The sequence below is a fragment of the Daldinia vernicosa genome (genome assembly GCF_022497035.1).
Source record: "Daldinia vernicosa strain CBS 139.73 unplaced genomic scaffold F5Y00scaffold_23, whole genome shotgun sequence".
Lineage (NCBI taxonomy): Eukaryota > Fungi > Ascomycota > Sordariomycetes > Xylariales > Hypoxylaceae > Daldinia > Daldinia vernicosa.
In genome coordinates, this window is record NW_025953939.1 from 265,619 (window position 1) to 281,176 (window position 15,558).

Sequence of the window (15,558 nt, forward strand, 5' to 3'; positions counted from 1 at the left end):
TGCACAACAAGATGTATTAACTTGAAGCTTTTCCCCAGGGTTATGGAGCAAATCTGACGATTGCTGCATTTTATCCCTACCCCAGGTACACAAGTCGTGACAAGGGTACCCAGAGGGAACCGGCAAGGTTGATGATAACCATACACATATTCAGAACCCAACAAGCTATATAGGTTGAATCAAGCTTTTCAAAGTTAATTTTAGGCATAATTGGATCCTATATCACGTAGAATATACCCTCATTCTGATCTTACTATATTCTCTCTCACCTCTTGATGAGCTTGCAAGAAACATCTCGGAGGTGGGAGTATCGGTAATCGCCTAACAATTAAATCGGTCGGCTTGGGGGCAACACAAGGCCCTCGCACCCTATCCTACCAGCTCCGTTAAGTTGTGCTACATGAATATGCAAATCCCGAGCGATTCGGCGTCTGACGTGACCACTAGAGCTACGTAACAAGCCTATGGCGTGTGAGGCACTTGGCATCTTCATTCGTATGGGTCGCCATTATCGTAGATCTATAATTCTCACTACAGGGGAATTAGCAAATCTGATTAAATCTAATAATTCCTACGACTATCGCCTTTAGAAGTTGATAGTAATAAGACCCGAGATCTTGCTATTTAATTTATTTTATATTACTTGGTTTGGTTAGATCGGTATCTGTGCTTATAAGTGAATTCGATATGCAAGTATTCGGTTGAAGATGTGCAGTTCCGAGATACATAGGCGTGCTCCCGATCAATGAGACGCGTTGCCTCTTATTTAAGCATAGAGTGCGCTCTATGAAGTATCGATCGTGTCTATAGCCTTAACTCCGCCCTTTCCTGGCAACATCGGTTTAACCTTTTCCTCATATACCTTTGGTCCGGCTCGCAGGTCTATTAGCCAGCTTTAGATTAGATATCCAGTTATGTTCGGTGCATTTAGATATAACGAAAAGACGAAGGAGCATGATCATTTCAATCTGCCTGATCACCAGTCGTCTCCGGTACAAGAGAGGGAATACACGCGCACGGCTTGCGACTTATGCCGCGCGAAAAAAGCAAGTTGACAAACTTTTACATAACAGCTTATAGTAAGCTAGGACCGGCTAACCAAATTACGCTATATAGGTAAAATGCAATGGGGACAAGGACGAGTGCGACAGATGCATAGCTTCCTCTAACATCTGTACATACACCTTAAGCTCTGGCACAGGCCCTGGTAGAAAACGATTGCGTAAAGCATCTGTCGCCACAAATACCAGGTCAAATCAAAGTTCAATATCACGAAGTCGGTCCCCTCGCCATCCCCAGCGGAAGACAACAGCTAGTGGGCGTAAGAGCGGCAGCAATACGCCAAGAACGAGCCAGCCTATTCCTTGTTCAAGAGAGCCCATGGCCACTAGCACGATGATTGAGACTCCTTTTTCCAGTCCGTCGGATTCCGCCCCGACGACAGGATGGTCGGCACCCGATTCGGATATTCACCATTTACTGAACTTACCGGCTGATATGGAGTCCTTCACCGGAAATGAATTTGAATTTACCCCTGGTAGGTCCTCATTAACTCTATCATTGCAGCGTACCTACACCTAGATGGAGGTCACGAGCCAAGTTTCCGTAACTAATACCGACTTCAAAAGGGTTCTCCGCGCCTGCATCGTTGTCACCTGATGATCAGTCGCCGAGTGGATTACAGGGTATGGATCAGGTATCAATATCGGAGAATTACTCGTCCCTACTCGGTCTGCAATCTTCTGGGCCCGTGGATTCAGCTCCTATTCTTCTGCCACCGTCGCCCACGCGAACGCATTCTGCGCAGGGTCTGTCGGACAACAGCCACAGCACGGAACATTTGAGCACGCCCACGACCTCTAGCAGCTTGAGTCCGGGTCAGAAGTGTGGGTGCTTATGGGCCCTCCTATACGTGTTTGAAGATACAGGCGTCCAAATTACTTCCAGCCGAGACGTGGCAACCGACACCCTCTTCCAGTGCCTGCAACGAGGCGTGCAAGAATGTCAGGCCATGTTGTCCTGTCGAAAATGTGATACGAGAGTCAGAAATCCCATACTTCTCGCTACGCTTGGGAACCAATTAGTTGCTATTGCGCGCGAGCTCGTCACTCGATTCATACAGTGCCAGACCGGAGAAACCGCCCCGGTAGTCTTCCAGTTCGGGCGATATTCTATCAACGGCACCGGGATGCAGACCCGGATGCTGCGAGACATGGTTGCATTACATGTTCGGGATTTATATGATTTATTGCATCGCTCTAGACTTAATATCGACGCTATCCCTGGGCCGCTGTCAATATTAGAGAACGCGAAGATGGAAGTGAACAAACTTCAGGAAATATTATCGCAGAGCTTAGAAAGTATAAGCAGTAACTATAGTTGACGGTATCTTCTGTAGTTCTACTATTTCTCAGTCTGGTACTGTATACGTGGCGTTTGGTTTTAAAATTTGGCAGTCTAGGTAGTCTTCTGGTTGGTTGGTACACAAATAATCAAAGCGAAGGCAATTCTATTATTATTACAAAGCAGAAACTATCAACGGTTCCTCCTGTACATCTCTAGTTTCGCGGCTGCAATGGTAAGGATGTTTCAGCCAAGACGATCATAAACAGCTTCCCCTTCTCGAAGCAGTAGGTATTACAAGTTGGGGGTCATCGAAAACCACGTGAAATTCGGTTGTGGTGCCGGTGGCCAAGTGCTAGTACCTAGATATAACTAATAAAGGGGTAAAATTCTTCTCTAATAGGACCGGTTTGGTAAGCCCGAGATAATGGTCCATGGAAGGTCACAATGTCTATCAAAGACTTTCGAAGGCATCTACGAGCCAATCCTATTCGCTAGTCACAGTATCACTAAGCCTCTTTGAATTTGAGAGCTGAAAGCCCGTATGTAGTCGTTGCCCGTTGCCTAGACCGGCCCAGGTTCATGATTGCAGCATTCATATCTGTCTAATACAAGTTGGCTTATCGCAAGGATTAACAGGACGCATGGTAGCATGCCATGGTACGTGACACAGCATGAACGTGAGCACTTTGATTTAAATTTCCTACGTGGGCTGGCTTACCTTCAAGTTATTAGCTAACCCCGAGAGGTATATGCCAAAGAACCGTTAGATATACTTGGTTACCTCATTATAGATTCCCACCCTGCAATCTATTTTTACTGCTCCTCCACAGGATCGCGCCGCGATGGCTGATCTCTCAGCCCACCTTAAAGTCACCGTAGCATTTGGAAGCCGTTCTAGCGCTTGGCTTAGTGGTGTGCATACGACCTACGAGCCTTACCGCGTGCTACGGAGATGACAACGTTCTTCGAGGTCCACTGCGTATGCGAGGCTAGTGCATGACATCCAGCTTTCAGCTACACACGTATTTCGCCGGTCTAATGGGGAGGAAAAGGAGGGAATTAGAAGCGATCAGCTATATACAATACTGTATTTACGTGATAGAGAGGGTGACTCGCGTGTTCCGAATATAATTCTTAGTATCCTCTATCCTAATAGCCTACCCGTCTCACATCGGGGCTACAAAACTAATGACCCGGCCGTATGGATGAGCACGCTTCAATCACGGACCTTAATATAGTATACCATTCCGGAGCAGCCCCCACACAACCCGTCAGGGTTGCCATGCCGACCACCATGTATTGCCACAGGCTCCCTCACAATTCTTGGGGATCAACGCACGTTCACCGCTTCCAAGTAAAGTCGCCACATCTCGATAGCTGTACCACCGTCACCCCATTGAACTTTCCCCCTTTTAAATGCTGTCCCAGCCCTAAGCCTATGAGCGATGGGGGATAATTTAGAATTAGGACCAGGATATTCAACACGGCAGAGCTGGCTATTTTCAATATGAAATTAGTATTCGGATGCGTTGACTATGGGGCATGGGCCCGGACAAGACCGGAAGATTCTAGAGGTCGGATCATGGGAACTGTTAGTTGAAAGGGGCTTAAAGGTTAGGAATGCTCCGGTCCAGCCGAGGAATAGGTGTTTAGAGGGGTCTGTACGACCTATATACCCGCCTCTGAAGCTTCGATTATCTCCACAAGCCTGCGGAACGTTCTCCCGAACAATTCAACGAGGACCAATAGCCCAAGAAGGTGACCAGGGTATCCCGTGTGGCTTTGGCGCGATATCCCTGCTCAATGATCGACCAAATACCTAATCGAATCCCGAGGACTTGTATTGCACAGAAAAAGACGAGTCATTTTATTACTCTGCAGGTGCTACTACGTAAGCATCGATCATTGTGTGATAGGAACACTTTCGGGGTTAGATAGCATCTAGAATCAATAGGGAAACGGCGCCATATCTAAATATGACCACGTATAGTGGCGTGGTGGTTGTGTAACCAGGTATGCGGTTCTGGTCCCTACCAGGTGGTTATTGAAGACTACATTGTATGGGGCCGAGGAGATGGCTCATTGATGAGGTATGGCACGAGAGTGCTATATAGGCTATTCGAGATACTACGAGCCAATTAGGTGATTTCGGATTCAATCTTCTACTATCCACTGGGAAGAATGTATAGCACGTTGAGGGTTCCAGATATACGGGGCATTTCAATTTGCACAGCAGGTCTTAGCTTCGTAGCCAACCCCCAGACGTTAACTGAGTTTTACCAGAATCCGGGGTTGCTCCTAGTTTAATTCAAAATCTAAAATAATTCATATGAAGATAACCTAAGGGGGCAAGTAATATCGTAGGCAGCATTGGCCCTGAGAAGCTACAGGGTTAAGGCTACCCGTAACCTTGTCCGTCAAGGCTGTATTAGGCATCCAATCACAATTATGGTATCACATTAAGAAGCTTGATTAGGGAACATGGGTATTTTATTCGCATCTAGGATAGATATAACGACATCCGCTGTCAGTTATTCGTAACGGTCGACAGTAAGTCAATGCTAATACATGTGGTTCTCTAAGCGCCACTTGATAGTCCTAGATAACGACTCACACCCCCTTAAGTCAAGTCTCGAAAGTCTCGATAATCTCATCACCGACATGCTTCACGAACACGACAGTGGGGTAGATGTCAGGGGCTTGGTCTGCAAACCAATCCCACCAGGTGCCTCCGTCGGGGTGCATCAAGCGTCCCGCCTCGAAGTCCTCAAACTGGTCTTCGCTAATCTGGTTGGAAAACACGGCGGCGGTATTAATCCAGGCACTCAGGACATCCCCAACACAGGAATCCCACTTAGCCGACTCCTCGGGGGGGATCGCCGTCTTCTGCTTCCACCTCTGAACGACCGTTCCGGGGAGCACCGGCAAAGTGCTTTCGATGTGCTCTATGAGAGGGTCGAACTGGCCGAGAGCAGGCGCGACGATTGTGCGCGATCCAAAGAGTTGAGAGATGGCCATCTCGCTCCAATTATCGTTCACTGCAGCCACCTCCATGGCGATGAAGATGGTCTTCAGTTGTTTCGGCTCATCAGCAACAAAGAAGTTCTCAAACGTCTCGGAGATTTGATGGAAACTGCTGTAGGGTACGATGAGGTTCTGAACCTCGGAGGTCAGTTCTCCCACTACGACAATGGTTGTTAGCGGCCACCAGCACTTGGGAATGAATCTGATTACGACACTCGGCGAAATATCATGGAATCAAACGGGATCTAAGGAGACGGTACACTTACAGTTAAACTCGGCCGAGTCCAAGTAGACAAAGTCGATAGCGGGGCGAAAAAAGGTCATGCCACCATCTCCGAGCTCGAATACGCCACCTTCCTGAAATACAAGGCTTCTCGACTCAGCGCAGACGTGGGCCAGTGCCGGAACAGGTCGGGTGACACGAATGCTGTCGGTCAGGACGACGTGGCGGGCTACGCGTTCTTCATCCATCGCATTCTAAAGGAAGTACCGGGATGTATTAGCGGTTTGATGTAAATGGAAAGGCAAAGGGGCTCTAGAGACAACAAAGTTCGCTTACCTTCCAGATCATGTGACGGAGTATCGGGGGCAAGGAGTTGAACTCGGGGAAGTTCGAAGGTCTGGCAGTAGTCTCGAGCTCCTCATCGACGTCCATCTCGACGTCAAGGCTCATGGCATCGTCGAACTCCATGGAAACGTCGACCTTCATCTCCGGCGTTGAGGACATGAGTATGGTCTTGTGAAGGTTGCCAGTGATGGGTAACAAACCTAGCGGTGAAATAAAAAGAAGTAAAGAACTGAGATCTTGTTAAAGGACACAAGACTCGAGGGGAGGATGCGATTAGGTTGAGATCTCGAAACTGTGAACCTGATGCCTGAGTTGAGGAGAGGGACAAATTAATAGCAGTGACAAGGGGAGGTGCCTTATTTATTCCCACTCAGGAACCTGAGGTATTTGGAAACTATTGGAACTTAGGCTTGAAAAATTCGCTTCGCCATAGTAATAATCAGTGATCTGTTGACTTATGAGTGGCTAGATTAGACAGGCGACTGGCCAGATTAGACAAGCGACTGGCAAGTTCAGTTGCTTAGGAAGGCATAACCTGAGCAGTTTACTGTACTAAACAAGACTTATATCTATTTGCAAGTGTATGCCAGTCGAAAACAGGTATACTTGTTTGAAGCCATGACTCGCAGCCTAGTCACAGATTGTGACTAGGTGAGATACGTATCATACGTAAACCAGGTTGAAATTCTCAAGCTGATCAACTAGGAAGGGGCATCGTGATAATGTGTCCAATAAATGCACTTGATTTCTAAAAGAAATCTATTTGTGCCTGGTTAAAGAGGGAGATGGTCATCTCAACTCCAGATTTGCTGAGGGGCCATCTTGGTGAATCAAGGATAGATTGTAGCCTTTATAAGCGTCCTTTCATCCCTTGATGTACCTGTTAGTATAATACGCACTCATTAGCGCATTGGTGCTTGGAATATCGATAATCGCTACAGTACAGAGGGTAAGCCCTCGGCGTGGCAGTACTTCAGTTTGGTCATAGGTTTGCCTAGCAGGGATAGGAATTAGCCAAGTGTGCTAGAAACAAAACTGCTTATTACTGGTTTAAATATCCACACGGCGTTAATAAGCGTCGAGTCGTAGGTAAGCCGTCTTCGGCGCTCTATGCTAGTCGCCGCACCATTTGCATAGTGGTTTGCTGTTCGGTGTGTATTACGATGAAAAGGGGTTGGATAAAGGATGGCTATAAGGCTAAGGGGCTATCGATATATATACATCCCATGCTACATTCAAACAAAGGGTCAGCCGAACTGCACTATGCACGCTCGCTTAAATAGTAGAGAGCAAACTACCCACTCGCCATCATCTCGAGAATAGCAAAGTTAAAAAGGTGTAACAGGGACTCGTTTGCTGATGTGAGTGGAGGAATGTGCAGCAAGGAACATAGCGGAACTATGAAGATAGGGGTGAACACTAAGGAAATTTTGTATCTTACAAGTACATACAGTTCCAATTGCAATTTTATCCGTATTAAGTACCTACCTAGGCGCTTGTACTAATTCTGGACAAACACGACTATGACTTGGGATACCTATTAAAACTAGCTGCCGAGTTGTGAATATGGCTAGCGAGTCGAGAGAGAACATTCCAACCATTGCAAGTCGGGCTATGTACTAAGAAATATAATCTAAATCTTTCGATACTGACTGTGTCACTTCATGAGTGATGAATAAGAGGATATTGAACTTCGATGGGAAGTTATCATAAAATGAAGCAGACTCATGTCCAGAGCTGTAAGTTGCGAGATGTCCCTGTCATTCGCCATATTTACGGAACCAAATCAATATCTTCTACCGGGCCGTCAGTTTCTAGAAGCTGCGTATCGAAACCTATTGAATTGACTTTAGCGTGTACGTGTATGCATGGCGTGTAAGTAATGTAAGTAAGGAAGTTACCAATGTCGAAACATCACAAAACAAACTGTCCGATCTGTAGAATAGGGGGACGTATTCAACGCTATGATTGGCCCTTACGCTAATGTAATGAATCAGGTCGTAAATTATCACCCCGACACGTATTATAAGACCACGTAATCCATTTAAGGGTTTGAAGAGGGTTGAGTTACTACAAGTTGGGCAATATTAGCGATTTACCGGATGAAAGAAAGAGCACAGACGTACAGATATCCGAGCCGTTGCTGATGAGGATATAAGCCTCCGGGCACTACTCGGTGACGTGCAGGTCGAAACTACCTAACTAGAACGTTTTAGAGGCGGATAAGGCTGCATAGCTTGGTTTTTTTTTAGCAGGACAATAACTACAAGGCTTGATACGTCCGTTCTTGCTTATTGGGCTGTCAGGTTAGTACTGACCTCGTTTTGGATTTCCTTTTCTGATGGGAAACCGGGGGAGAGCAAGGGGGGTTAAAACTAGCAGGGTTTAGAATCCTACCTCGTGTTATATCTGTTTAATTCTGTAGCCTTAAATCATCAACGGTCCAATTGCAAAATCTGATTCGTTAAATTCAGATTTAAACGTCGCCGAGAGCTCAGCCCCAAGAGATCTAACATGCTTAACCATTGGGCTACCAGGAGTCTTTAGTGGTCCAGGGGTTAAGAACATTGCAAGAGGTTGACCTCTTATATTCTCACTCTCCTAATGCGTGTTAAACGATTTCCCTTAACGTACGGTTAGGTAGTGGGATGCCATCGGTATAACGTACGCGTAGTCTTGTCTCATGTAGCGACTTGCGCTTTTGTTCTGCAGCAGCAATGCAGAACCATCATCAGGATGCGCCTTTTGACGACAATAAATACTATTTCCCTCCCAATACGCTGACATCCAAGCAGTCTCAACCATGGCTTGAGGTAGCCCCAGTACGAGACGAGCAAGGCACGCCGGGATTGCAACCTATATCACACGATGGACACAAGTACGCCGACGTTGCTACTCTAGGAGGAATGCGAGATGGGACGGCGCCGTATAGAACACAAGGAACAGCTCACGCCGACGAAATTACCTCGCAAGGGTTACAAGCTGTCCCCACGATCGCAACAGAACGATACTTGGCGCAATCGCAATCGCAACCGCAACCGCAATTCCCATGGCCCAACCCGAATGCGAGTCACCACTATGGACAATCGTTCCAGACCTTGCCATCATCACAAGTTTCAGGCTTTTCCAGCGAAAACCTGGCGCATGTTCCTCAACTAGCCTCGTCGAGTGCTGAACGCCAATATCTCAATCCTTCTACCGCAGCCGGCGCGGGTTCGTCGTGGGTAAAGGATGAGCGCCACATTTTGGGTAACGATAAAGAGGTAAAGGTGAAACGTTGGGTATTATGGGCTATAGGTGGTGCCGTAGTGCTACTACTCGGGATCGGCGCGACTTTAGGCGGTATTATGGGAAGCCGAGCACATTGGAGTGTCAGTTACGACGGAACAGAGTCGAATATAACTTCCAACGGCACATCAACCAGTCCTCCGAAGTCGACACCAACACAATCTATCAAAGTCGGTTCCAGGTTAGCTGTGACCGGGTATAGGACCGATGCGGATTACGGAGTTCGCCTTTTCTTTCAGGACCAAGATAATCAAATACGATTTACGGATAAGGAGCACGTCAGTGCCAATTGGACCAAGACAACGGTTTTGGACACACTATTATATCAACCGATGGAAAATGGATCGATAGCCGCGGGGTCTTATTTATTTGCCGACCCGGTGGTAAGTCTCATACCCAAGCATGGCCGTGTACGCATTGCTGATTGAGTAGCCGAATCTTGAATTCTTCTACGAGGATAAAGATGGTATAATCCGGGGTCAGAACTTCAATTTCGAGTTTGAGAAGGGAAAGTTTCCTCCGAAAGGTGAACCCGGAAGTATCAATACGTATCCTCTACAGACGGCTGGAAAAACTCGAATATCATGTTACTTCCCTTACATTGCTTCTCAAGACGCCAGCAACGCCATACGATGGACTACATTGCGAGGACAGAATGCTAGTGATCTCTCGGCCCCGTGGTGGGTTAATGATACGAATTGGAACATTAAAGCATCCGAAGGAGGTGGCATGGTTGTGCTTCCAATCGCACAGACATATGAAAACGCTGGAGGCATAATCTATCGAAGCAACGAGGGTATGCTATCACTCAAAATCCGTGATGGATTAGAGTCTTCTAATGACGGGGTGGCTTGGAGGAAAGGGGCTCTGTCGAAAAAGATCCCAGCCGACACCCCTATCGGTGCCTTTTCAGTTGGGCGACCTTACGACAATAACAATCAAGTTAATACGTATATACTATACCAGGACGACGATGGTATAATCCAAGTTGTATGGCAAGACGACGATACAGGTTGGAAAGGACCTCAAACGTATGATGCGTTAGATGGAGCGGAGAAAGGAGCAGATATTGCTTGCCTGACTCCTGGAGCCTACGAACCTGCAAATATAGGCATATCTAGAGAACAGGATATGAATCGGTGCTTTTTCCGGATAGGTGGTGGGAAGGTTAAAGAGGTATGGTTTAACGGCACCAACTGGGTTTCGGTGGGAATCGTGCCAATTACGTAAAGTATACCTACCTACCTACCTACCTATATGTATACGATAGGAAGAGTTAAGAAGATACCTGCATATTATTATACCCAATGAATACAACAATTGAAGTTTTAAATGTCGAATACAAAACAGACCCTAATGCAGTAGTTGGCTTTTAAGTTTGCCATGGTTTACCTACTATGGTATGATGGGTAAGTAAAACCCCTGTCACAAGTCGTGCGCTAAAATGTGGCCTATGTTGCTACTTTACTTATTATAGACTTATATACGTACAATAGCAAATTTAAAAGATTTTACCACTTTTAACATTTAAAAATTAAACCATTAAATTTCAGCTTTTTTAACGATTATTTCAATATAAATTTTATTTTTTAAAATGTGTGGGATGTTGATGCATCGATTATTTCTATTTTATTTTAATAAAATGTATCTTTTGAAGACCCTGGACAATCTAGTACTGATTTAGTATGGTGGCCTGTCTAGCGTATTTTGCGGTACCTGACAGGGTAGTTTTACTTATGCCTGATACCATAGTATGTTTGGGACTTGCAAGTACCCAAGTACCTAAGTATGTACTGACACCGGATTGCCCCGCTGCGGCAACTCCCCAAGCACGCGATAGAACCCCGAGTTAGCCGATAAGATAAGAAGATGTATCAGCATATCAGCTGCAGCATATCGAAATGGCTTGGCAACTACGCTGCTGCTCTCACTCATCTCTAGACTCTAGCGGCAACATCCTTCCTGCCTCTCTTCCTACCGAAACTAGGGAATCGCGTGGTTCCGCCTTACTGAGGGGAGGTTTGCATATTCCATTCACTTTACCTCGCCATTTCAACCTTCATCTTCTATACGCGTTAGGTACTCTGAAGGCTCAAGCGCCTGTAACCCTGTAAGTTTATTAGGAGGAAAGTCCGTGACTATTAGGACGTCAAGGCTAGGACCTCGGCCCCTCAACTCACTCCTCAATATAACATTCCCCTATGGTATTGTAATCAAGACTATTGCTAATTTCCCCTCTTCGCAGTTCTTCAGCAATCCTTATTTATCCCGAAGAGTTCCGTCACTATAACCAGTGGCTAACGATAACCAAGCTCGATTAATCAACATCTCCCAGAGGCACCAAGCATATTTTCGCGCTCCTATGATTTCCCCATTGATCTCCCTCTATGCGGCCTGAGCGAGTCTGGGTCACAGGATGTCTGCTAATAATGATCCGCCCGATGCGCCCCGCCTGTCCGAAAGGGATGCTCTCCAAATAAGCGACGCTGGGCTAGGGAGCTCGCATGCTCGGAACGAGACCCTAGCTAACGCTGTCTGTCCGTACAGCACTTCCGGATTTTTCGATCAAGAATGTTCTCGCTATTACGACTGTCCAACACACACGATCGAGAGGAGTCCTGCGGAAGACGATGATGGGAGTACGACAATTGGGATGCGTGGCCGCGAATCCAGTCAGGCTAATGCCACAACACAACAGGTCGGTGGCAGGGTAGGGCATGGTACGGATGCAAACGGCTCGAGCACGGAATCGAATACAGTAAATGCTCCAATGCCTAAGCAGGACATAGGTTCCAATTCACAAACGTCGGAAACCGACGTCAGCGTTAATACAACCGCTTTCGATGAATGGGGCTCACGTGCAGTTCAAGTTGCCGATACGCAAGAGGGGAGGCTCAATATTAGCGAAGTCTTAGGCCAAACGATTCCGTCGTCTGGTGAACTATCTATTGGGAACTCGGCACCACCTCAATCTAGGACCGACGCAAGATCCCCGGTAACTGGACGTACGAATCAGAATTCAACTGCATCACCATTGGTAGTTTCAAGTGAGACCCAGAGGCCACCCTCGCGCTTAAATCCGATAGCACCAGAATTTACTCCACAGCCAGGCAGGTCTCCGCAGGATATTACCCTTCCGAGATGGCAGCCAGATAGTGAAGTGACCTTGTGTCCAATATGTCGCACGCAGTTCAGCTTTTTTGTTAGGAAACATCATTGCCGGTAAGTTTTTATTCTGGGTAACTATATATATATAACAAAGCCGGCCGAGGAAACTAATAAAAAGGGAAGAAAATGTGGAAGAGTAGTATGTAATGCGTGCTCCCCACATAGGATTACTATACCACATCAATATATCGTACGACCACCAGGTGAAAAGACGTTTCAACGATATCCCTTCCTCGGGGATGAAGGCGGTCTCGCCGATTTTACCGCGCTCGGAGGTGGTGAACAGGTCCGGCTCTGCAACCCCTGCGTCCCGGACCCGAATACTACACCACCGCAAACCCAGCACTCGACGAGCCAATCCTCGCCGAGGTCTACGCATCACCGATCCCAGAGTAGTTCTAGCGGCAACTACAATGGGGATGGCAATCTCAACCGTCCCCAACAGTACTTAGTCTTACCAAATTCATCTCATGATGCTTACCCTAGGAGCCGAAGTGTCACGATGGTTTGTTTTCCCCATTGCCACTTACGAGCAACCTGCTAATACCACCATAGAATTCTGGTCCGGGCCCCTCGAGGCCTGCGAGCGGACCTTACTTCCCGCCTCAAAACAGAATTATGACCGGAACCCCGCCGACGTACTACCCACGCCCACAACCGGCACGCTCGAGATATCGCCGCACTTCACTCCTGGGCCCCCACTTATCTAATAGTTCTTTCGTCGATATGGCCAGCGGTTCCTCGTCCTCGTCCTCGACAGCGATGACTAATCGTCCATTGCCACCCGCGCCACAGATCCCGGAAGAGGACGAGTGCCCCATATGCCACCGAGAGCTGCCCTCGAGAGAGCTTCCTAACTTTGAGTCTCTCCGGGAGCTGCACATCGAATCATGCATCATGGTACATAGTTCGTATAGCCCAAGTTCTGGCGCATCCGGCAAGTCGAGCCAGGTTACTCGCAGAACCGGCATGTTTCCGTACCTAGCCACAGAGAAGGACTGTGTGGACTCTGCGGAATGTACCATCTGCCTCGAAGAGTTCGAGGTCGGCGTTGCCATGGCGCGTTTGGAGTGTCTCTGCCGCTTCCACCGAGCTTGTATCAGCGCGTGGTTTGTTGATCATCCTGGGCGATGTCCTGTTCATCAGCACGACAGCCTCGGTTACTGATCAAATACTTTGTCGATATGCTCAACTACTTGCACGTCTCTACTACTCACTTCCCAGCATAGTGTTTATATAGTCATGCGTTGTTGTACTTGTATCGGTTCCAAATTCCGCAGGAAGGCTTATGCTAGGTATAAGTTTGGCAAGGGGACGGGCGTTTGTGGCACTGCTCTACACTCTTTATAATCTGCATTTCTCTAATGGCTAGCGGAAGGGTTTTTCTTTTTCCCTAGATACATGTGGCTCCTACGCCATCACACAAGTACGGAGTTGGGCGCAGGGGTCTCATCGTCTTAGCGCTTGGATAGACCTATACCATTTTGCCTTACCTTTCTAATATGACTACATATGGGGCATTCGTCTTCGGGTTACATATTATGGCGATATGATAGGGTGAGTAACAGAATTCCTCGTAGCCTATTGCCAATCATATGTAAGGAAACTAGCATCTATATGTCGTACCATTATAATTAAACTATACTGCTGCCCGTCGCCATCTAGTTTATGTCGACAGGGACCGGGCCATCAGCTGCGCCTGCAGGGGTGGTGTTAGCCTCGTTGACCTTGGCTTCTCACCGACTTTGGTGGTAGGAAATATACTTGTCTGCTTGTGGTAGTTTGGGCCCCCACATTGGCCTGTTTGGTTTAGTGTTGGCGCCGACGATCGAGATTTCCCCATCCCATCCTGCTGCTTGGAAATGTCATCTTCTCCCCCACACACGCACGCACGCTGCTTATTAGCGCCCCTGGGGTCTTGGGGTTCTTGGGGACCTGTCATAAAATACACGCTACGCTACATACATACGCACGCCTCATCCTTCGCTGCTTAAATCGTCGAAACGATTCCCCCCAGAATGACGTATGTCGCACGCACTAGGGCCACAGGGGAACCCCCTACCTACTTCTATCGTCCCCCCCTTTCTTTCCTTTCCTGTTGCCGAGGTGAGCTATCATCTATCGGTTCCTGGGGTGGCGACGGGGAATTGGCTGGGGCGGCAAGGTTAGCTGCATATGTAATGCGTGTCTGCGACTTATGTAAATCGAGGCGTAGCGTACCTGACGTCGTCTTACGGCTGGGGGGCAGGGGGGTGGTGTAATATTGTGCTACCCCCTTGTCACCGAGGACGCGGATAAATGCCGTTGTTGGGTTCTGCATACATATGTGTGTGTACATGCGGGCGTGCGTGCGTGCGTGCGTGCGTGCGTACTGTATGTATGCTCGTGGACGGATTCGAAAGGGGAGGGGAGTAGTCCAATAGGAGGATAAAGCGGCGACTAATCGGATTGCTTGGCCGTTGATGTGTACAGATGATGCAGGTCGGGGATGTACCGGCCGGTCGTTCCGGACCCGAGTTGTCGGTCTCCGGTATAGAGTCACGGGTCCCGGGCTCGGCATACGTAGATTGGTATCAGGTATTCGGGTCCTCTTTCCTGAGTCTCTTGGATAATAACACATGCTCGGCTGTAGAGAGGCGTTGATGCTGGTACATAGGTGCGCCATCTTTTTTAATGCCTCTCTATATAGCCTGGCAGCTTGACATAAGGTGGCAAAACATCTGTAACAGATAACAGGAATATAAAATACCACTCTAGAGCGTTCACGCGAACTCGAAGCCGAGATGTCGAATCCTCGATATTAACTTAGTCATACATCCATACATAACGTTCCTTTTCTTGATATCGACTGTGACTTTACCTTCAAGTGGCAAAGGCCAGCAGGAATTCGATAATGGGATGCACAGGTTATTTATTATTTTAACTATTAATCTAATTTTTGTCTGGTGCATAGGTACATAGGTAGTTTATGTTGCTGATTAATGCTAGGTAATTTATTAGACAACCCTACAACCACACCATCATCAGCTTATCAAGTCGGTATACCATATAGATTACATGCTGCATGTCTTATTAAGCAGGCGTGGTGACGCTTCAACAGCATTAGATTCATAATGTCTCAAAATTTTAACAAACTAGTGAGAGTACCGCGACCTACGACCGTA

General features: G+C 47.4%; 4 protein-coding genes across 4 annotated transcripts; 3 read left to right on the top strand and 1 right to left on the bottom strand.

Annotated features, from left to right (window-relative positions):
• Positions 1–1,380: 1,380 nt before the first annotated feature.
• F5Y00DRAFT_262068 (uncharacterized protein) lies at positions 1,381–2,383 on the top strand (the record flags this gene model as incomplete). Its single annotated transcript, XM_048011319.1, has 2 exons — positions 1,381–1,537; positions 1,629–2,383. The coding sequence occupies 2 exons, from the start codon at positions 1,381–1,383 to the stop codon at positions 2,381–2,383; spliced, it is 912 nt and encodes a 303-aa protein (XP_047864841.1).
• Positions 2,384–4,971: 2,588 nt separating this feature from the next.
• F5Y00DRAFT_269872 (uncharacterized protein) lies at positions 4,972–6,097 on the bottom strand (the record flags this gene model as incomplete). The annotated part of the gene is made up of 3 exons (XM_048012514.1): positions 4,972–5,528; positions 5,637–5,847; positions 5,930–6,097. 3 exons carry the CDS (start codon positions 6,095–6,097, stop codon positions 4,972–4,974), a joined length of 936 nt encoding a protein of 311 aa, XP_047864842.1.
• Positions 6,098–8,419: 2,322 nt separating this feature from the next.
• F5Y00DRAFT_237047 (uncharacterized protein) lies at positions 8,420–10,532 on the top strand. The gene is made up of 2 exons (XM_048007775.1): positions 8,420–9,609; positions 9,659–10,532. Exons 1-2 carry the CDS (start codon positions 8,656–8,658, stop codon positions 10,454–10,456), a joined length of 1,752 nt encoding a protein of 583 aa, XP_047864843.1. The 5' UTR covers positions 8,420–8,655; the 3' UTR covers positions 10,457–10,532.
• A 989-nt stretch (positions 10,533–11,521) lies between these two features.
• Positions 11,522–14,012, top strand: F5Y00DRAFT_77028 (FYVE-domain-containing protein). The gene is made up of 3 exons (XM_048014128.1): positions 11,522–12,448; positions 12,518–12,899; positions 12,950–14,012. The coding sequence occupies exons 1-3, from the start codon at positions 11,643–11,645 to the stop codon at positions 13,559–13,561; spliced, it is 1,800 nt and encodes a 599-aa protein (XP_047864844.1). The 5' UTR covers positions 11,522–11,642; the 3' UTR covers positions 13,562–14,012.
• The last annotated feature ends 1,546 nt before the right edge of the window (positions 14,013–15,558 follow it).

Coding starts and splice junctions, on each gene's coding strand:
- F5Y00DRAFT_237047 (XM_048007775.1), top strand. CDS start 8,656: ATGCAGAACCATCATCAGGATGCGCCTTTTGACGACAATAAATACTAT. Junction 9,610..9,658: donor ATTTATTTGCCGACCCGGTG/GTAAGTCTCATA, acceptor CTGATTGAGTAG/CCGAATCTTGAATTCTTCTA.
- F5Y00DRAFT_77028 (XM_048014128.1), top strand. CDS start 11,643: ATGTCTGCTAATAATGATCCGCCCGATGCGCCCCGCCTGTCCGAAAGG. Junction 12,449..12,517: donor GTTAGGAAACATCATTGCCG/GTAAGTTTTTAT, acceptor TAAAAAGGGAAG/AAAATGTGGAAGAGTAGTAT. Junction 12,900..12,949: donor GGAGCCGAAGTGTCACGATG/GTTTGTTTTCCC, acceptor ATACCACCATAG/AATTCTGGTCCGGGCCCCTC.